This window comes from Chiloscyllium punctatum, chromosome 3, assembly GCF_047496795.1.
Source record: "Chiloscyllium punctatum isolate Juve2018m chromosome 3, sChiPun1.3, whole genome shotgun sequence".
In the NCBI taxonomy this organism is placed as follows: domain Eukaryota; kingdom Metazoa; phylum Chordata; class Chondrichthyes; order Orectolobiformes; family Hemiscylliidae; genus Chiloscyllium; species Chiloscyllium punctatum.
This window is the reverse complement of record NC_092741.1, coordinates 119,519,344-119,542,047: the sequence shown is the minus strand read 5'-3', so window position 1 is coordinate 119,542,047 and position 22,704 is coordinate 119,519,344. Positions and strand designations below refer to the sequence as shown.

At 39.6% G+C, this 22,704-nt stretch overlaps 1 protein-coding gene across 2 annotated transcripts in view; it reads left to right on the top strand.

Moving 5' to 3' along the window:
- Positions 1-18,547, top strand: part of LOC140464441 (guanine nucleotide-binding protein G(I)/G(S)/G(O) subunit gamma-4) — a 35,982-nt gene extending 17,435 nt beyond the window's left edge. For both annotated transcript variants that reach the window (XM_072559508.1, XM_072559500.1), the window contains exon 3: positions 8,893-18,547. In XM_072559508.1, the coding sequence (XP_072415609.1) occupies positions 8,893-9,021 (129 nt within the window). In that variant the 3' untranslated portion in view covers positions 9,022-18,547. The remainder of the gene's footprint in view (positions 1-8,892) is intronic.
- Positions 18,548-22,704: the final 4,157 nt, after the last annotated feature.

Here is a 22,704-nt window from a genome sequence, read left to right as displayed (position 1 = left end):
TCAGCATTTTTCCCACTTCTGATGTTAAGCTAACCAGTCTGTAATTGTCTATTTTCTCTCCCTTTTTTAAAAAATAATCTGGTGGCATTCCATCCTCCTATCTGCCAGAACTGTTCTGGAATCTATAGAATTCTTGAAGATGACCCTCAGTACAACCATTACTCCACTTCTTCAGTACCACAGAATGTAGATGATCACATTGGGAATTTTATCAGCTTTCAGCCCCATTAATTTCTCGGGTTTTTATAACCAATTTTAATTTCCTTCAATTCCTCCTTCCCAGTAGTGGGAATAGGTATTTTCTTGACACTTGACAAATGACACGTGACACATAAAAGAATGAATAGAGAAAGATTAGGGCCAATCAAGCATAATAGTGGGAAGTTGAGTGGAATCTGAGGAGATGGTGAAGCGTGACATGAATATTTTTCATCAGTATTCACACTGGAAAAAGACCATGCTGTCAAGGGGAATACTGAGGTACAGGCTACTAGACTAGACAGGATTGAGGTTCACAAGGAGGAGGTGTGAGCAATTCTGGAAAGTGTGAAAATAGATAAGTCCCCTGGGCTGGATGGGATTTATCCTAGGATTCTCTGGGAAGCCAGGGAGGAGATTGCAAAGCCTTTGGTTTTGATCTTCATGTTGTCATTATCTACAGGAATAGTGCCAGAAGACTGAAGGATAGGAAATGTTGTCCCCTTGTTCAAGAAGGGGAGTAGAAACAACCCTGGTAATTATAGACCAGTGAGCCTTACTTAGGTTGTGGGTAAAGAGTTGGAAAAGGTTATAAAAGAGAGGATTTATAATCATCTCAATAGGAATAAGTTGATTAGGGATAGTCAACACTGCTTTGTGAAAGATAGGTTGTGCCTCACAAACCTTTTATTGAGTTCATCACTAAACAGGTGAATGAGGGTAAAGCGGTTGATGTGGTGTATATGAATTTCAGTAAGGTGTTTGATAAGGTTGCCCATGGTAGGCTATTGCACAAAATATGGAGGCATGGGATTGAGGGTGATTTAGTAGTTTGGATCAGAAATTGGCTAGCTGAAAGAAGAGAGGGGGGTGTCTGATGGGAAATGTTCATCCTGGAGATCTGTTACTAGTGGCATACCACAAGGATCTGTTTTTGGGCCACTGCTATTTGTCATTTTTATAAATGACCTGGATGAGGGTGTAGATGGATGGGTAAAGTTTTTGGATGACACTAAGGTCGGTGGAGTTGTGGATGGTGCTGGAGGCTGTTGCAGAGGGGCACCAATAAGCTGCAGAGATGGGCTGAGAGGTGGCAACTGAAGTTTAATGTGGAAAAGTGTGAGGTGATCCACTTTGGAAGGAGCAACAGGAATAGATAGTACTGGGCTAATGGTAAGATTCTTGGTAGTGTAGATGAGCAGAGTGTACATGAACTGTGTCCATGTACATAGATTCCTGAAAGTTGCCACCCAGGTGGTTGATAGGGTTGTTAAGAAGGCATGTGGTGTGTTAATTTTTATTGGTAGAGGGATTGAGTTTCGGAGCCACAAGGTCATGCTGCAGCTGTACAAAACTCTGGTGCAGCCGCACTTGGAGTATTGCATACAGTTCTGGTCACCGCATTATAGCAAGAATGTAGAAGCTTTGGAAAGGGTTCAGAGGAGATTTACTAGGATGTTGCCTGGTATGAAGAGAAGATCTTATGAGGAAAGCCTGAGGGACTTGAGGCTGTTCTTGTTAGAGAGAAGAAGGATGCGAGGTGACTTAATTGAAACATACAAGATAACCAGAGTTAAAACTCACAACACCAGGTGTGCTTCCAATTAAACCTGTTAGACTATAACCTGGTGTTGTGATTTTTAACTTTGTACACCCCAGTCCAACACCGGCATCTCCAAATCAAGATAATCAGAGGGTTAGATAGAGTGGACAGTAAGAGCCTTTTTCCTCAGATGGTGAAGGGGACATATCTATCACTCCTCAACTTAAAGCTATAGGACAGATGTCAGAGGTAGTTTTTTACACAAAGTTATAGTAGCCTGCAACAGTTGTAGACTCTCCAACTTTAAGGGCATTTAAGTCCTCAGTGGATAAACCTATGGATGATAATGGAATAGTGTAGGATAGATAGGCTTCGGATTGCACCGTCCTGTGGAACCAATGTTGAGGACTGAAGGGCCTATATTGTGCTGTAGTGTTTTTTTATTATTAGATTAGATTACTTAGTGTGGAAACAGGCCCTTCGGCCCATAACTCCACACTGACCCTCCAAAGAGAGACCCTCTGAAGAGAAACCCACCCAGACCCATTCCCCTACACTTACCCCTTCACCTAACACTACAGGCAATTTAGCATGGCCAATTCACCTGCCCTGCACATCTTTGGACTGTGGGAGGAAACCGGAGCACCCGGAGGAAACCCACGCAGGCACAGGAAGAATGTGCAAACTCCACACACAGTTACTTGTTAATATCAGTTTGGACAGGCTGCTTGGAATAGCCAGCCTTTTCCTGTTTGACATTTTTTTTTTGCATGTTAAGATGTATCTACACAAATCTTCCGTATATCCACCTTAATTCTTGTTTCTCCATCAGCATTCTCCATTAGATTCTCCTTTTATTATATTGCATCCACCTATCCCAATCTTGCCCACTGATATCTCTTTCTATTATCACCTCTTTCCAATTTTCGGAAGTGTGTCAAGTACCCATTGCACCCTTCTTCTGCATCCTCCACTTCCTACCTAGAGCATAGTGTCTATAAAATGAGTTCTAACTTAGAGTAAGTAGTTGTTAATATTATGAATTACCAGTTAAAGCTCTTTTTGGCCAAGGGTAAACATTAACAGAGGCTGATATCAATGTATTCCTGAAAATTCCATCACACAGCTTTCTCTCTTCAACTGCCCTCTTAAGTCTATTTGCCCTCTTCATCTCCAGTAACTCCACAACCAAACGAAATCATATTCAATGGAAACTGGAAAGCCACTTTTTTTGGAGATCCATATTAGCTTTCTCCTTTTCATTCTGTATCGAACAGGTTAATGTTTAACTATAGGAAATCTCGGAGGGTTGGCAACTCAACACAGGTAAAGAGGGAAAAAAAACTAGATTGCAAAGCAGAGGAGTTCCAGTGACTCATACAGTTCTTTCCATGTCTCATTTGGATGGTAATGACACAGCATTTAATGATACATTACTGTACTCATTAACACTATATATCTTACACTAAGCTATGGTTGAATGCAGACATTTTAATATAACGGTACACCCACCAAGCACTGAACAGTGAGAGAAAATAATTTCAAAAAAACTGAAACTGCTTCAGCACACTTTTTTTTTGCCTCATTAACCTGCCCTGGTTGTTTGAAAACTACTGTCTTTTAGATCTTATGGCTAAATAGAGATTATACAGCCAGTGCTTGACTCTACAATTTTGAAACTCGCCAAAAAGAGCAGTAAACATCTTAATTAATGCTTTCGCACTGCCAGAATTCTACATTGCCTGTGATAGTTTTTTACTTACATGTTTGACACATCCTTCGATGCTCTCGCTGCGTTTGATTTGCTCTCATTAGGTGTTGACAGACTCTTATTAAAAGATGACAATAGGGATCAGAACAAATAGGCACTTCAAATATATAACACACAAAGCTGCATCTTTTCAGGGAAATGATGGTTTTGATAAGAAGGTTTTCCTACTCTCTCAGAAGCTTCCAGCATAATTATAGAGAAGCTCCCAGGATTTCACACAGGCTTTTTAATTGACAATTCCTAATCTTTCCCAACTATAAGTATTCTGACAGTTCATCAACAAATCATATCTATCATACACTTTTTTTTTAATGCTGTAGTGAAAACAAAATGTTTGTTTTTAAGAATGATGCCCAACAAAATAACCAATTTTATCTGACAGTAACTCATCACCATCTTTTCAAGATAGGATGGGCAATAAGTGCTAGTCTAACCAGTAGTGCCCACATCCTGTGAGTGAACAAAAAAACCTGACGCTCTCATTGTGGCCCTTTTACAAACTGGCATTGATTGTAGCAATGCCTAAAATGTAAAGTGCTTGCCCTTGTCCTTGTGTTCAAATCTATGCACAGCCTTGCCTCTCCCCAGTTCTATGTGACTGCCTTTGTTCACTCTAACTTTCCAAGATTTTGCATGACCCTGATTTCCACAACTGGTATCCTTGCATTTGGCTACCCTACCAAGATACCCAAATTCTTGAATTCCTTTCCTAAATCCCTCTGTCTGACTCTCCTGTTTTGAGTCAAAGTGTGGTGCTGGAAAAGCACAGCCAGTCAGGCAGTATCTGAGGAGCAGGTGAGTCGGCATTTCAAGCATAAGCCCTTCATCAGGAATGTGAAGAGATTATGCTCAAAGTTGACTCACCTGCTCCTCGGATGCTGCGGGACTTGCTGTGCTTTTCCAGCACCACACCTTTTGACTCCAGCTTTCTGCTAATATGTACTCCCCTTGCTCCTATCCGGGTTGGAAGGGGCTGATAATCACGGCTGCAGAATTGACTGATTCGGTCTTAGTGGCTTGTGTGTAGCTATAGATGAGCTGAAAAGGTATTGCTGGAAAAGTACAGCAGGTCAGGCAGCATCCAAGGAACAGGAGAATCAATGTTTCGGGCATCAGCCCTTTAGGAAGAAGGGCTGATGCCCGAAACGTCGATTCTCCTGTTCCTTGGATGCTGCCTGACCTGCTGCGCTTTTCCAGCAACACATTTTCAGCTCTGATCTCCAGCATCTGCAGTCCTCACTTTCTCCTGTGGCTATAGGTGAGCCCACGTGACTGAACAGCCAAACATTGGTGAGAAAAGGAAGCATGCAGCATGAGAAGCATTCAGCTCTTCATCCCTTTCTTGGCACTTCGAAAGAGTTAACCAATTAGTTGCATTCTGTTTTAATCTTCCACAGCCCTGCAATTATTTCTCCTTTAATTGTATATCCATTCTTTTTTTTATCATTATGACTAAATTCTGCTTTCATCACCATCAGGAATTATATTCCCAAATTTCACAATTTGACGTATAAATATTATATTTCTTCTCTACTCACCTGTATTTCTTTACTTGAGTCAAGGTGTGGCGCTGGAAAAGCACAGCCTGATGAAGAGCTTATGCTCGAAACGTTGACTCTCCCACTCCTCAGATGCTGCCTGACTGGCTGTGCTTGTCCAGCGCCACACTTGTTTTGACTCTGACCTCCAGCATCTGCAGTCCTCACTTACTCCTCACTTTTAGCAACTACCTTGAATCTACATTCCCTTGTTAATGATTCTCTACTTTCTCATTCAAAGACTCCTCAATTTTAAATATCTTTATTAGATTGTCCCTTAAGCTGCTTCAAGTAAAACAACTCCAGTTTCTCCATGTAACTGTATTCTCCCATCACTGGTTACCAAGGTGGTAAATTATCTTCTGCACCTTCTCCATGGCTGCCTTAAAGTGTGATGCTCAGATTGGACAAAATATGCTTGTTGAGCTCCAATCAATAATTTATCAACATTCAGTATCACTTTCTTTCTTTTTGTAATCCATGCCTCTATTTATAAACCTTAGGATCTCATATGATTTTTAACAGCCTTTTATACTTGTCCTGTCATCTTCAAAGAGGTATGGGAACTCCTAGGGTTCTATGTTCATGCACCTGTTTTAAAATTGTACAATTTTATTTGTATTGTCACTTGTCTGTTTTTCTTCCCCCCAAAAATATATTACTTCACACTTGTCTCCATTTAAATTTTATGGGCCCTGTATGTGTCCATTTAATCAGTCTATGTCCTCCTAAAATTTGTCACTATCTGTTTCACTGGATCTCTACTACTGTTTTGTGTGAAGATGTGCTTTTTGATAACACCCTTGATAGCCTGGTTTCAAATTTAAGTTTGTGCCCCCTGTTATGGATTTTCCATCAGAGAGATCAGTTCCTATCAAATCCTATTATGCTCCAAACATTCATTATGATCACTTTGAAATGCAAGGGAATGCAGCTAACTGGCAACCTGTTCTCATAGTTTAACCTTTGAGTATTGTTCTAGTTACATAAACACTGACTGCAACCTCTCCACTTATCTCCCCTCTGTTGGTGATTCAATGCATCAATTACTAAGAGCAGTAAAGGCACAGAATGTAATGTCTCTTGTTGGATTTCTTCAACGTTCGTAAACAAGAGTGGCTCAGCAGCACCACCACTGCCTGTGCTAGTTGAATCCTTCAGGATTGGTAGTGAGTGAACCGATAAGAGGGAGAAAAACTACATGTCTCAACCTTAACAATCTAACTGTCACAGATGTATCTGTCCATGACAGTGATGATGGAAATGCCCTTAAAATCTTGAAGACTTGAACAGTGAAGGCATCCTCAATTGTTTTGCAGTGCATTACTTTTAAATGTGACAGATTTGGGACACATATAGTGGCTTAAACATGGTATCCATGACATATTATAGGCCATTAATAGCAGATTTGTATTAAAACAAAATCTGGAATTTCCTGATCCAGTATATCACTCACTTTACTGTTACCAATAAGCCAGGGTACCAACAGTGGATTAATGAGGAATATTGGAGAGCATACCAAGAGCAACATTATGCATGTGTAAAATTGAGAAGCCAACCTGATGAAGCCATAACTTAGACTCGCTTAGATGTGAAGTAGCAAAAACAGACCCACAAAGATGCGAAGCAACATATTACAACAATGGCTAAGTGAGCCCTTTTAACCAGATCACTTCAAAGCTCTGCAGTGCTCCTATATTTGGTAAAGAATGGCAGAAGACAATTAACAGGAGAAAGGGATTGTACAAACATCCCCATCATAAATGTGTCAATCCAGCATAAGATGGGGATGAAGTGTTGCAACAGTTTTCACTTGTAAGTGCCAAGTGGTTGATCCATCTTAACCTCTTTTTGAGCTACCCCGCCATCACAATCAATTTGATTGCATGGTCAAGAACTCATTGAATGCCCAGGATCCAGCAATGTTTACAGACCTGACAATCTTCTGGCCTGCAGTATTAAAGATTGTATGCTCCAGAACTAGCTTGGCTCCTAGCCAAACTACAATATACAGCTGCAATATTGGCATCAACCAGGCAATGTAGAAAGTTTCCCCTGTATGACTTGTCCACAAAATCAGACAAATGCAATCCAGCATCATAACTTGCTCATAATGATGATTGATGTGAGATCATCTTTTTTTTTAATGAAACTCCTGTTTGGCAAATTAGTTAGATTTTGTAAAGGATGTAATAATTAGGATACATTTTTTTTTAAATCCTGTAATCATAAAACAAAAACAGAAATAGCTGGAGAAGGGTTCTGACTTGAAATGTTGACTGTGTTTTCTCTCTAGGGATGCTGCCAAACCTCCTGAGTTTCTCCAGCTATTTCTGTTTTTGTTTCAGATTCCCAGCATTTTAGTTTTTTTTTGGACCTATAATTGTAGTATACTTGTTTTTTTTTTTGGAAATCTAAGATGCCCCACACAAATTTTAATTTAGAAAATAAGGTCTCATGGAATTGAGGATGATAGATGAGAAGGAGTAGAGGATTGGCTAATGGTCAAGAAGTAGAAATAATTGAAATATTTTCAGTTTGTCAGGCTGCGACTAGTGGAGCATTGCAAGGATCACAGTTATGGCTCTTGATATTACAAATGCAATTAATGACCAAGATGAAAAAATGAAGAGTAACACCACTAAGTCTGCTGATGATACAAAGGTAGAAATGTAAGCTGCAAGAAAGACTTGGAGACTGCAAATAGATAAATAGGATGAGTGACTGGGTAACCAAGTGGTAAATGGTGTATAACATAGCAAAGTATGAGGTTACTCAATTTGGTAATAACAATATAGAAAATCAGAATGTACTTTAAAAGGTACGATACTTCTAAATGTCGATGTACAGAGGGACTTAAGCACACCTGAACAAGGCACACAAAATTAACATGCAAGGATAGCAAGGAATTAGAAAGGCAAATAGCATGTTAGCCTTGTTTGCAAGGGGACTGGAATACAAGAATAAGTTGCTACAACTATTTGGAGTTTTGATGAGACCATACCTGGAAGTACTATCAGGATGTTGTGGTCTCTCTGAGGAAACTTATACTTGCCTAGGAGACATGGTGGGTAAAGGTTCCCTAGATTGATTCCTGAAATGTGAGGATTGTCTGTATTGAGGTTGAATAAATTGGACCTTTTTAAAGTTTTTTTTTAAACTTATTGAACCAAGCAAGAAACTGAACACAGTGGCACAATCTCAGAATAAACAGTCAATTGTTTAGGACTGATATGAAGTGAAATTTGTTATTCAAAGGATCATTATTCTTTCAAATGATCTATCTCCGAGTTGTGGGTGTTCTAATTACTTGGAATCTCTTCACAGTAAACTACATCGGTCCAGAGTCACATGTAGGCTTGACCAAGTAAGGACAACAGATTTCCTTCTGTATAGAAAATTAGTGAGCCAGATAGGATTTTATGACCATAAACAACAGTTGCATGTTACAATCAGGCCAGCTCTCTATTGTAGGTTTTTTTATTATTTTCAAATTTCACTATCTGTCATTGTGTGATTCAATCTGGTGTGCCCAGAATATTTGCCTGGGGTTCTGGATTGCTAGTCCACTAACATTACCACCACACTACCACCTCCTCTGGAATTCATTCATAGGAAGATGGGCATACCTTTACCAGACAAACTGCAGCAGTTGTTTTAATTAGGCAATTCTCAATGACAATTAGGGATGAACAACAAACGCTGGTCTTGCCAGCAAATGCTTAGATACAAAGAATGAATAAAACAAAAACATGTTAAGAGCAGTTCAGCCAGAATATTCTCTCACTAATACATCATTCAGCAAAACCATTTCTAACCCTGGTCTTTCTTTGACATTCTAGGTATCAAAGGCATCAGCTGAGCTGATGGCTTACTGTGATGCTCACCTTAGGGACGATCCACTCATCGCCCCCCTGCCTGCTTCTGAAAACCCATTCAGGGAGAAGAAGTTCTTCTGCATCATCCTCTGATAGAGATCAGTTGGGTTTGGGGAGGACAGGGTGTGGGGTGTGGAGTGAAGCAAGAACCACTGTGTTTGAACAGAAGATCACAGGCGTTGGGATTGTCACATGTGCATGCTATAATTATTGCTCCAGTTCTAGGGGGATGAACCCTACTGAGTGTTTTACGTTTACTATAGTTGTGACAACACAGACTTGTTTCAATTGCACAATCACAAAGGATTTAAAAGTAACTTCACTTTTTAAAAGAAACATAGGTATTTAGATGACTTTTTCTAACTAGAGCATTTCTTGTTTTGTATGTTAAATATAAAATGTTAAAAGCACAATTGCCTGGTGGCAGCAAGAATTAGTGGCGTTGGAGAGAAGTTATGCATGTCCATTCTATTTTTACAGATTATACAGTGGAGATTGAACAACAGTATTAAATGTGCATGGAAAGAGAAAAACTTAGACAAAGCACATGTTCAAAAACATTTACGATGAAGCTGAACTATGATTTGGTAACAAATGTAATTTATTGAGGAAAAGAAATGCTCTTAAGGATAAATCTAATGTATTTCAACGAAACTGACTATGTTATTGACATGCTTCCTACTCTGGTATGACTAGAGCCAAAACAAAATCATTGCATAAATTAAATAAGCTGGGGCATGAATGTATGCCTGCAATTTTAGTGTGATTTTTACATTTGTAGCACAGAATTAGATCATTCAACACAATTTGTCCATATGTGTTTATGCTCAAAGCCCCATTTTACTTCACCTGTTAGCATTTCCATCTACTCCTTTCTCCCTAATGTACTCTTGCAGATTCAACTTAACTGTACCTACTATATTCAACTTGGGTACTCCCTGATAGTTTGATTTGGATTCTAATTTCTCTTGGCTAAAGATGTTTCTTCTGATTTCTCAATTGGATCTATTAGTGATTATTCCTTATTCACAGTCATCAGTTTTTGTCTTCTCTATGTCTATCTTATGAACCTTCTGATTTATTTGAATACTTATTATCAGGTGGGCTCACTCCCCTAGAGAAGAGAACTCCAGCCTGTTCAGCATTTCCCCAGAGTTTTATAATTGGAGAATTTCAAGCCTAAAATTGAATCAGACTCATGAAACCTTGGTGTCACATCCAATTCCGGGATGAGCCACTAACCACATACTTATACCATCACTTAGGCTACCTGCTTCCACCAACATTTCATTGCCCAACTCAGCCCTGTTGCATCTCATTTGCTGCTGAGATCCTCAGCTATGCCTCTGTCAGTCTAGGCTTAACTGTTTGAAAACTCTCCTATCTGTGCTCTGACTTTGAACCCTTCATAAGTTTGAGCTTGTGCAACATTTTGCAGTGCCATAATTTGTAGCAGTCCTGCTTATCTATTAGCCCTTTGCTCACTGATCTGTGTTTTTCTCCTGGTTAGTTAGCATCTTGATTTTAAAATTCTCATCCTTATTTTAAAACCCCTCAATGGTTTCACTCTTACTGGTATAATTTCCCCCCAACCATTCAATTGTCCAAATCTTTACCTAGCTCCAATTCTGATCATTTGAGCTTCCCTCATTTTAACCATTCCATCATTTGTGTCTAATGCATTCAGCTATTAAGACCCCAGCTTCTGGGTATTATCCCAGAACCTATCTTTCACTCTTTCCTTTTAATACAGTCCGTATCTTGGAATGAGGTTTTGGTCATCTGGCCTAATATCTCCTCCATATTAAATTCTTTTAGCAAACTCTCCTGTAAAGTGCCTTGGATTATTTTAGTTTAAACTATTGTTGGCACAAATTGTCTCAAGTGGGGACTGAACTCCGATATGCTTCCTCACTCAAATGGATGAGATTGATATGATCATATGAGAAAGAATTCACTTCAGGTTTGAGACATACAGCATGTCAGTGTTTAGAAAATCTGCAATTGCTCAAACCCTCTCATTGCATTGGGGAGATAGTTTCTAATAATTTCTGTCCAGTGCATCCTTTTATAGCTATGGTATACTAAAACAGGGTGAGAGCCTTGTGATATGAAAATTATGTTGAGGAGTGAGGGAAATCTAAACTCAGGAATACTGAATTTGAGGATCAGTTATCCCCATTTTCTTCCAGGATGTGACTATTACCATTCAGATTTATTACAAATACCATGAGAATTTAACTTAAGTATGAATTTTTGTTTACTATTTTACAATGGAGAGTTTTTGGAAGGAAAGAAGCTGCCCCTTGAAAACACTAAAATTTAATGGAATACATTTCAAAACTGTGTGAATAACTGCATACAATTGAAAAACAATCCCAATTGCACAAATGTTTACACATTCTGAAGTGGTACAATGCATATTTCAGGATAACCACAATGTGAACAGGCCATTCAGGCTTTTAAGGTTGTACAGAGAGAAGTAGTAAGGAAGAACCTCAGTATGTTAAAATAATGTAATCATTCATATTTAGATCCGTGTTCATACAGCAAAGTGTGAGCCCTACCTCATTTTTAAATTTATGTTTTGAATCACTCTTGATGCTTTGTTATGTAAGAATTAATTTGGAAAGGTGACCCAGTGTTGGTCAAAGTAGGTTTTAAGGAGCATTTTAATGAGGCAGGCAGACAGGATGTTTTAAGAAACAAGTTGTGGAGCTTAGGGTCTATACAGCTGAAAGCATGGCTGCCAGTGAGACCAGAATCCTAGGAATGCTGATTTCCCAAGATTATTGGGATTCAGGTTACAATGACGAGGGAGTGGTGAGGCCAGGAAAGAATTTAAACACTCTTAAGAATTTTAAATGCAAAATAAAAGAAGAAAAATAAAACTGTGGATCTGAAAGATTAACAAAAGTTGTTGGAGAAACTCAGTAGGTATGGCATTCTGAAAAAGGGTCACAAGACTGGAAATGTTAACTCTGCTTTTCTCCACAGAACCTGCTGAATTTCTCCAGCAATTTCTGTTTTTGTTTTGACTCCAAATTTGTGAAGGACTGGTATAGGACAAGAAATTCATAGACTGTAAGATATTGGAGCAGAACTAGGCCGTCATCAAATCAAGTCTGCTCCATTATTCAGTCATGGTTGATTATATTTCTCAACTCTATTCTCCTGCCTTCTTGTAATCTTTGATCCCTTTTATTTATCAAGAACCTATCTGTCTCTGTCTTAAATACACTCGATAACTTGGCCTCCTTGTATTCCATCTGCCACTTCACCTACTTTCCTATCCTGTCTAGTAAGTTCTTCTGTAGCATCCGGCTTCCTCAACACTACCTGTCCCTTCTATCTTTGTGTCATCTGCAAACTTAGCAACAACGCGCTTAGTTCCTTTGTCTAGATCATTAATGTATATCGTGAATAGTTGTAGTTCCAACATTGACCCTTGCAGAATTCCACTAGCTGCCATCCTGAAAAAGCCCCCTTCAACCCCATTCTCTACCTTCTGCCAGTCAGCTAATCCTTGATCCATGCCAGTATTTTACCTCTGACACCATGGGATCTTATGTTACTGAGCAGCCTTGTCAAAAGCTTTCTGGAAATTTACAATGATCACGTCCATTGATTCTCCTTTGTCTAACTTGCTCATTGCCTCCTCAAAGAATTCTAACCAATTTACAAGGCATGACTTCCCTTTGATGAAGTTGTGCTGTCTCAGCCTGATTTTAGCACACGCTTCCAAGTACTTTGCCATCTCATCCGTAATAATTGATTGTCTGAAATCTTACCAACAACTGAGGTCAGGCTAATCTGCCTATAATTTCCTGATTCCTGCCTCTCCCTTCTAAACAGGGATGTTACATTAGCCATTTCCAGTCCTCTGTAAACCTCCCTGATTTCAATGATTCCCGAAGGATTATCACCAAAGCCTCCACAATCTCCTCAGCTATGCTTCAGAACTATGGGGTGTAGTTCATCTGGTCCAGGTGAAATAGAGTTACAGAGATGTATAACATGGAAACAGACCCTTTGGTCCAATTTGTCAATGCTGACCAGAAATCCTAAATTAATCAAGTCCCATTTACCAGCATTTGGCCCATATTCTTCTAAGCCCTTCCTGTTCATGTAATCATTCAGATGCCTTTTAAATGTTGTAATTGTATCAGCCTCCACCACTTCCTCTGGCAGTTCATTCCATACATGCACCACCCTCTGCATGAAAAGGTTGCTCCTTAGGTCCCTTTTAAAACTTTCCCCTCTCACCTTAGACTATACCCTCTAATACTGGATTAGTGGTGCTGGAAGAGCACAGCAGTTCAGGCAGCATCCAACGAGCAGCGAAATCAACGTTTCGGGCAAAAGCCCTTTACCTATACCCTCTAATATACAACATAGAGTTGTATAGCACAGGAATAGGCCCTTCGACCCAAGATGTTGTGCCAAACATGATGGCACATTAAACTAATCCATTCTGCCTGCTCTTGGTCCATATCCCTCCATTTCTTGCATATTCATGTGCTTATCTAAAAGACCTTCAAAGGCTCCTATCATATCTACCTCCAGCATCATCCCTGGCAACATGTTCCAGACTCCTACCACTGTCTGGGTAAAACTTGCCTCTCCCATCTCTTTTGAACTTTCCACCTCTTGCATTAAATTCATGCCCCATTATTTTAGACATTTCAACTCTGAGAAAAGTATTCTGACCATCAACCCTATCTATACATCTCATAATTTTGTAGGTTTCTAACAAGTCTCCTCTCAGCATCTACCACTCTAGTGAAAAGGACCTGAGTTTTTCTAGTCTCTCCTTGTAACTTAGATCCTCTATTCTGGGCAGCATCCTGGTTAACCTGTCCTGCACCCTCATTCCTGTAATGTGGCACCAGAAATTAACACCAGTCTTGTACTCCCCTATCCTGGGAAATGCCCTTGGTTATTCACCCTATCCATGCCAGTCATGATCTTATAAACCTCTATAAGATCCACCACTTAGCCTCCAGGGAAAACCGTACCAGTATATTCGGCCTCTCCCTTTAGCTCAAATCCTCCAACCCTGGCAACATCCTTTGTAAATGATTTGAACACTTAACAACATCTTTCCTATAGGAGTGAATCCAGAATTGAATGCAGTATTCCAAAAGTGGCCTAAAACAATGTTCCGTACAGCCGCAAAATAACCTCCCAACTCCTATACTCACTGCGCCAACCAATGAAAGCAAGCATACCAAACACCACCTTCACTACCTTGTCTACCTGCAATTCCATTTTCAAGAAGCTATGACTCTACACTCCAAGTTCTCTTTGTTCGGCAACACTCCTTAGGACTTTACCATTGAGTGTGTAAGTCCTGCTGTGATTTGCCTTACCAAATTGCAACATCTCACATTTATCTAAATTAAACTCCATCTGCCATTCCTTGGCCTGTTTAACTATCTGATCAAGATCCCATTGTATTCTGATGTAACCTTCTTTGCTGTCCATTACACCACCAATTTTGGTGTCATCGGCAAACTTATTAACTGTGCCTCCTATATTCACATCCAGATCTTTTATGTAAATGACAAACAAACAGTCCTTGCAGCACACCACTTGTCACAGGCCTCCTGAGTCCAAAAAGTAACCCTCCACCGCCAATGTTTGTCTCCTACCTTCAAGCCAGTTTTGTATCCAAATGGCTAGCTTTCCCTGTATTCCTTGTGATGTAACCCAGATAATCAGTCTACTGTATAACTTTGTCAAACGCCTTGCTGAAGTCCATCAAAACAACACCCACTGTTCTGCCTCCTTCAATCTTCTTTGTCACTTCTTCAAAAAACTCCCATGAAGTTAGTGATATATGACTTCCCATGCACAAAGCCAGGTTGACTATCTCTAATCAGTCTTTCCCTTTCCAAATACATGTAAATACTGTCCCTCTGAATGCCCTCTAACAACTTACCCACCACCGATGTCAGGCTTATCCTCCGTAATTGCCAGTACGCTCACATGTGCCTGCTTTCTCTCGAAGTTCTGGTGTGCTGTTGGTGTCGTCCACTGTCAAAACTGATGCAAAGTACCTATTTAGTTCCTCCACCATTTCTTTGTTCCTCATCACTACTTCTCCGGCCTAACTTTCCAGAAGTCAGTGTCCAATCTTGCTTCTCTCTTACCTTTCATGTATCTAAAAAAAAACTTACTTGCAATTCTCTTTTATTTACTAACTACCTCATCCTCATATTTCATTATCTCACCCTTATTGCATTTTTATTAATCTTCTGCTGCTTTTTTTTAAAAAGGCTTCCTAATACTCTGAATTTCCACTAATCATCACCATATTGTATGCTTTCTCATTTGTTTTTATGCTGTCCCTGACTTGTCTTGTCAGCTATGGTTGCCTCTTTTAAGGAGTAGCAGATTTAAAAATAGATGAAGAGAAATTACTTCTCTCAAATGGTCATGAATCTGTGGAATTCATTAAATTAGAAGGTGATGGATTCCAGGACAATGATTGGAGTGGCATGGGGCTCAGTGGTTAGCACTACTGCCACAGAGCACCAGAGACCAGGGTTCAATTCCCACTTCAGGTGGCTGGCTGGGTGGAGTTTGCACATTCTACCCATGTCTGTGTGGGATTCCTCCAGCTACTCTGATTTACTCCCACATTCCAGAGATGTGAATGTTAGGTGGATTATCCATGGGAAATGCAGGGTTACAGGGATAGGGTGCGTGGGTTGTTAAGTGGGGTGGGTGTCTGGATGGGTTGCTGTTTGGAGGGTTGGTGTGGACTCGATGGACCCAACAGCCTGCTTCCACACTAGGAATTCTATGATTCTATGAATAAGGTCAAGGAGGATATGAACAGATTTGTAGTTATTAATGGAGTTAAGCATTATGGAGAGCAGGCAGGAACATGAAGTCAGAGAGATGTACAGCGTGGAAACAGAACCTACAGTCCAATTCGTCCATGCTGACCAGGTATCCTAAATTAATCTAGACCCGTTTGTCAGCAGTTGGCCCATATCCTCTAAACCCTTTCTATTCATGTAATCACTTAAATGCATTTTAAATGTTATAATTGTACCAGCATCCATCATAAGACCATAAGACACAGGAGCAGTGTGTAAGGCCATTCGGCCCATGGAGTCCACTCCGCCATTCAATCATGGCTGATGAGCATTTCAACTCCACTTCCCCACATTCTCCCCGTAGCCCTTAATTCTTGACATCAATAATTTATCAATTTCTGCCTTGAAGACATTTAGCATCCCAGCCTCCACTGCACTCCGCGGCAATGAATTCCACAGGCCCCACCACTCTCTGGCTGAAGAAATGTCTCCACATTTCTGTTCTGAATTGACCCCCTCTAATTCTAAGGCTGTGTCCACGGGTCCTAGTCTCCTCGCCTAACAGAAACAATTTCCTAGCGTCCACCCTCTCCAAGCCATGTATTATCTTGTAAGTTTCTATTAGATCACCCCTTAATCTTCTAAACGCCAATGAATACAATCCCAGGATCCTCAGCTGTTCCTCCTATGTTAAACCTACCATTCCAGGGATCATCCGTGTGAATCTCTGCTGGACACGTTCCAGTGCCAGTATGTCCTTCCTGAGGTGTGGGGACCAAAACTGGACTCAGTACTCCAAATGGGGCCTAACCAGAGCTTTACAAAGTCTCAGTAGCACAACGGTGCTTTTATATTCCAACCCTCTTGAGATAATTGACAACATTGCATTCGCTTTCTTAATCACGGACTCAACCTGCATGTTTACCTTTAGAGAATCCTCAACTAGCACTCCCAGATCCCTCTGTACTTTGGCTTTACGAATTTTCTCACCGTTTAGAAAATAGTCCATGCTTGTATTCTTTAATGTCCTCTGGCAGCTCTTTCCATACACGCACCACCCTCTGCATGAAAAGGTTGCCCCTTAGGTCTCTTTTAAATCTTTCCTCTCTCATCTTAAATCACCTTAATTCCCCTACTTCAGGGAAAAGACCTTCTTATTTACCCTATCCATGCCCATCATGATTTTATAAACCTCTATAAGGTCACCCGTAGCCTCTCAGTGGGACACTCTTTGGAGGGTCGGTGTGGACTTGTTAGGCCAAATGGCCTGTTTCAAAACTCCAATTTTCCAGGGATAATAGCCCATCCTATTCAGCCTCTCCCTGTAGCTCAAAGCCTCTAAAAGTGGCCTAACCAATGTCCTGTACAGCCACAACATGATCTTACAACTTCTATACTTAATGCACTGACCAATAAAGGAAAGTATACTAAACGCTGCCTTCACTATCCTATCTACCTGCGACTCCAATTTCAAGGAACTATTAACCTGCACTCCAAGGTCTCTTTGTTCAGCAACACTCACTAGGATGTTACCATTAAGTGTACAAGTCCTGCTCTGATTTGCCTTACCAAAATGCAGCACCTCACATTTATCTAAATTAAACTCCATCTGCCACTCTTTGGCCCCTCTAATCAAGATCCTATTCTACTCTGATGTAACCTTCTTCAGTATCCACTATACCTCCCCAATTTTGGTGTCATACTTCTATGTTCACATTCAAATCATTTTTATAAATGATGAAAAGCAGTGGACCCATTGGGAATTGATGCCCAGATGAGATCAGGCATGATTGTATTAAATGGGGATAAATTGCCTCACCTATCTCCCTAAATTTTTTAAATAGTTTATTTACATGGAGGATAATCTGCAGATGGAGCAAGATGAGGCCAGGATGCTGGACTTGTTTAATGATACTACAATAAGGAGATACTGTGGCCTGTGTTCTGAAAACAGGAAATCTATTGGAAAATGGGATCTCCTTCCACATCTGATCATCTGAATTCTTTTTGATCTAAAATGAATAGGAATAAATATATAATATTCAGTAATACATATCTTTCAGTTCTTCAATGTGGTCACACTGTGTATCTGGATGCTAAATATAAAATGATTAAAAATTAATTTGAACGTTTAACTTTTGATCTGGGGATCATGCATTCAGATAACTGTGTATCCAGCACTCAGCACATCTCACATTATACAACCCAATGTGCTCACTGTCCCTTTGATATATTATAGCTTTGTTTTACACCATTTCTTTCACTTTTTTAAAAAAAAGCCATTTTTGAAGATATACTTAGAAGTCTTTGCACCTGTTCTTGTTTATAATAGATATGTATATTTACAATACTCAGTATCTATTGACCACTGACCTTATTTGTCTGTACTTAGTGCAAAGAACAGATCAGAAGCAGACACTTGAAGGATGTGCAAATTCTTTTTGAATGAAAAACATTGATTCCCCAACCTTCGAGGGTTGTCTTGGATTCTTTAAGAATGAACATTTAATGTCTTGTGTACTGCTGTGAGCCATCATAGGCCACTGAAAAAGAATTGTGTTTTAATTGTTTGACATTGATTGTAGAGACAGAAACAAATTGTTTGTTGAATGGATGGCATGGTTAGAGTTGGAAGATTCTGTAATGAATTCTCCAGGAATATATTCAATTGGAGATGGTAAACTAATGTGTAAATATGATCATTCCGAAAATCGCCAGTGGTTATTGATTATTGAGAAAACACAGTTGTCTTCATTTTTCATTAAAATTGAGCCACTTGTGCAAATCTAGTCACATTATTAATTTCTGGATTTTGCCTTCAGTTCATTGTTCTCCACTTTCGACCAGTCTGTCTTGGTCTGGCTGTTCTCCGTTGGTTGATCTGATTAGTTTTTAAATGATTCTTTGGCATTCTCTCCACTAAGAGTTCATTCCAAGTCTTGCATGTAAAACCTTCCCAAATATCAGACTGAAAATTATCTTTTCCTAGTTTGAGCTTATGTTCTTTTGCCCTACTCCCTCATGTTTAAAGAATTACCCTTTGCATTCCCTTATATCCTATATCTTTGCATACCTTGTAGGAGTTTCTTCCCAGGCCCTGCTATAGCCAGTGTTTTCTATAATGAACCCCTGATACTGGATATTAGTCTCCTAGATCATCTCTACACTGCCTTCAGCCTTTCAATGTTCTACCTGTTTCTCAGATCACAACTAAACTTGGACCAGTCACCAAAGATGTGGTCTGATGACAGCATTATACAAGTTTGGTCACAAACTCCCAATGTAATCAATTGCTTCAGAAAGGAAGACCCAATAGGAAATGTCAAAACCATAATATTTCTAACCAGAAATTTAGAAAGGTAGTAATGAGAAGTGACTTATCCTCCTCAAATTGTGTACATCTCCCTTTTTAACAATCACTCTTTCTAATATTCATAAATATATAATTCTAAACTTTAATTTAAAAATAGTTGTGCTCCCATGCTCAAGTTTTGTGTTGACTATATTTCTAAAGTACATTTTTTATTAAATGGCTGGAGATTCAATATCCATTTTGTGCTACCTTACAAGTAATGTTCCTTCTTTGCTGCACAGGAACTCAAAAATTCCAACAAGCCTTGCACAATCTAGCCACTTTCTAACCAGGCAAAAACAAAATTCAAGGGGTTATGTATTTATGACAAAACAACTGTACAGAACTGGAAAAATAAAAAGAGGGTGTGTTGCTCCCAAGACAAATTTCCATCTCACACACTGTTTATAAATAGAAAATTCACCTCATAGCGACCAGGCAGAGAAGACTTGCCTGTCCTTCACTTATAAGACACTGATTATATATCTTTACCAGTTCCTGATTGTCAGCCTAATATCCAATTGAAAATCTTCCGAACCATTCAAAGAAGACCTAGAATGGAATGCAGCTCCCGAACCAATTGAATGGCAGCCATGTGGAGTTAGTCAGGACACTTACAGCAGTCTGCAGGCTCAACGTTAATTACTCTTCATAATAGTATTCGGGAATGATATTACCTTTCACATAAAGCAAACCTACTCCCTATATCCAGTGTACGTAACTCACACTGTTAATCCATAACTCCTGTGCTGACTGACCTCTGTTGGTGAACTGCCTTCTTTGAACCACTTCAGTTTCCATTCTGCTGTTAGGAAGAGAATTTCAGGATTTTGACCTAGTAACAATGAAGAAATGGCAACAGTTCCAAGTCAGAACTATTTGTGTCTTGGGAGGAACTTTGGGGGTGATGCTGTTTCTATGCACCCACTGCACTTGTCTTTCTAGATGGTGAAGGCATTGCCGAAGAAGCCTTGATAAAGTTAGTGTGCACCATGTCGATAAAATAGATCCACCAGTGATACAGGGAATTAATGTTTTATAATGTGGATGTGGGGGAAAATGACAGAATTGAGCACGGCTTCAATAGTTCCTGTAACTGAATAGTCCTAGTAGGTCCATGGTCATTGAAGAGTGGCCACTTGAACAGCAAACTTGTGATGACAATGTTTCCTGTGAAAACACATCTCTCTCGGTTTTTGACAAAAATAGAAATTGCTGGATAAGCTCAGTGGGTCTGGTAGCATCTGTGGACAGAAATCAGAGTTATCGTTTCTGGTCGAGTATCCCTTCCTCAAAACTGATGGTAGCTGTAAAGTGTCTGTTTATATGCAGAAAATAGGGTGGGGAGGTGGTAAGAAATAAACAATAGAACCCAAAGAGAAAGAATAGCAGTTGGACAAAGGAGTAGATAACATTCTGCCTCGGAGGGTAAATAGCTATTAATGGAGTCTGTTATTGGCTAACAATGTTAAAAATCACACAACACCAGGTTATAGTCCAACAGGTTTAATTGGAAGCACTAGTTTTCAGAGCACCGCTCCTTCATCAGGTGGTTGTGGAGGACACAATTGTAAGACACAGAATTTATAGCAAAAGTTTACAGTGTGATGTAACTGAAATTATACATTGAAAAGTACCTTGATTTTTTGTTGAGTCTTTCACTGTTAGAATACCATGATAGTTTCACTTCTTTCATATGTAGATCACAAAACGTTTTTTCAAAAGTTACATTCTCAGGTTAACTGTAACAATTGGTGTCAGCCAGATAATATGTTCAACATTATTATCTGGCTGACACCAATTGTTACAGTTAACCTGAGAATGTAACTTTTGAAAAAACGTTTTGTGATCTACATATGAAAGAAGTGAAACTATCATGGTATTCTAACAGTGAAAGACTCAACAAGAAATCAAGGTACTTTTCAATGTATAATTTCAGTTACATCACACTGTAAACTTTTGCTATAAATTCTGTGTCTTACAATTGTGTCCTCCACAACCACCTGATGAAGGAGCGGTGCTCTGAAAACTAGTGCTTCCAATTAAACCTGTTGGACTATAACCTGGTGTTGTATGATTTTTAACTTTGTACACCCCAGTCCAACACCGGCATCTCCAAATCATGGCTAACAATGGGTTTTGTGTAATAACAGACTATGTGATAGCAAGGCCTGCTGTGTGGAGGTTGGAGCAGGGACATGGGAGAGTTCAAGCTCCAAAGTTGCTGAACTCAATAGGAAGGCTGCACGATGCCCAGTGGAAAATGAAGTGCTGTTATTCCAGCTCACGCTGAGCTTCGCTGAAGCACTGCAGCAAGCCTGAGACAGCCTCTCTGTTTTTGACTTGCTGCAGGAAAAAGGGGTATAGGCAAGGAAATTCAAGAAAACTGGAAAAGAGAACAAAAAATCCTCACAGTTGTAACTGTAAGTAAATTTGTATGTGTTGATTTGATCTATTTTTAGAGCTGTATGGTAGGAACTAATGTACTATAGTGTATTTTCAGAGACCTTGATTCCCTGATCATATTTCCTGGCAGAAATACTCAAAATGAATCTCTACTTGTGCTTCACTGACGTTGGGTGCAGCCATACACATATATTTGTAAGAATTCTGTAAGTGCTTAACACTTGCGAAAATAGGAGATAGGGTCTAAAACTTAGTTTGTTATATTGTGACAAATTGATAGATATTTTTGTTCTTTACTGCGTGGTGCCTAATAAGAATCGTGAAACTATTAAAATATGTTCAATTATCAAACGTGTTTGGTTTTTATTCTCTGCCTGTGAAAGAAAGCTCTTATAAGCACAAAACCTCAAAACTCCTCAAAGCTTCATGCTGTTGCAAAGTCCTTTCCAGCAAAGGAGTCAGAAGTCAAACAACACCAGGCTATAGTCCTGGTGACCTCATCTGACAAAGGGACAACACTCTTAAAAACTTGTGATTTTAAATAAATCTGTTGGACTATAATCTGATGTTATTTAACTTCTGACCAGGTAAAAACTGATGAAGGGCTTTTGCCCGAAACGTCGATTTCGAAGCTACTTGGATGCTGCCTGAACTGCTGTGCTCTTCCAGCACCACTAATCCAGAATAATTTCTGACCTTGTCCACCCCAAACCAACACCAGCACCTTCACATTACAACAAATGAAGTATGTAAAATGCATATCTGTCATAATTTACAAAACGTGGCAGGACGTAACCACAACCAGTGAAGAGATTACGACCTGATTATGTTTTTCTGACGGTTGAGAGATGACTATGGAACACAATAGTAATAACATTTGCATAGGGGTTTGGATCCTTTATATGTTACAAAAAAAATTCAAAAACACTTAGAATAGTGAAAGCACACCATTAATGATGCACTTGAATGTCAATCTTTTGTGTTCAGACTACTGAACCGGCAACTTCTGACTTACTAGAAAGTTTCACTGTAAATTGGAGCTTCTATCTTTAACTTTCAGGCTCAAAGCCAGCAACTTCCTAATTGGGGAGATAGTCTCTATTCACTCGCGTGTACTTCCACTCAAAACCAGACGTCATCACGCTTGACAAAAATATTTAGCGTAAGGAGCCCATTCCTAAACAGTTC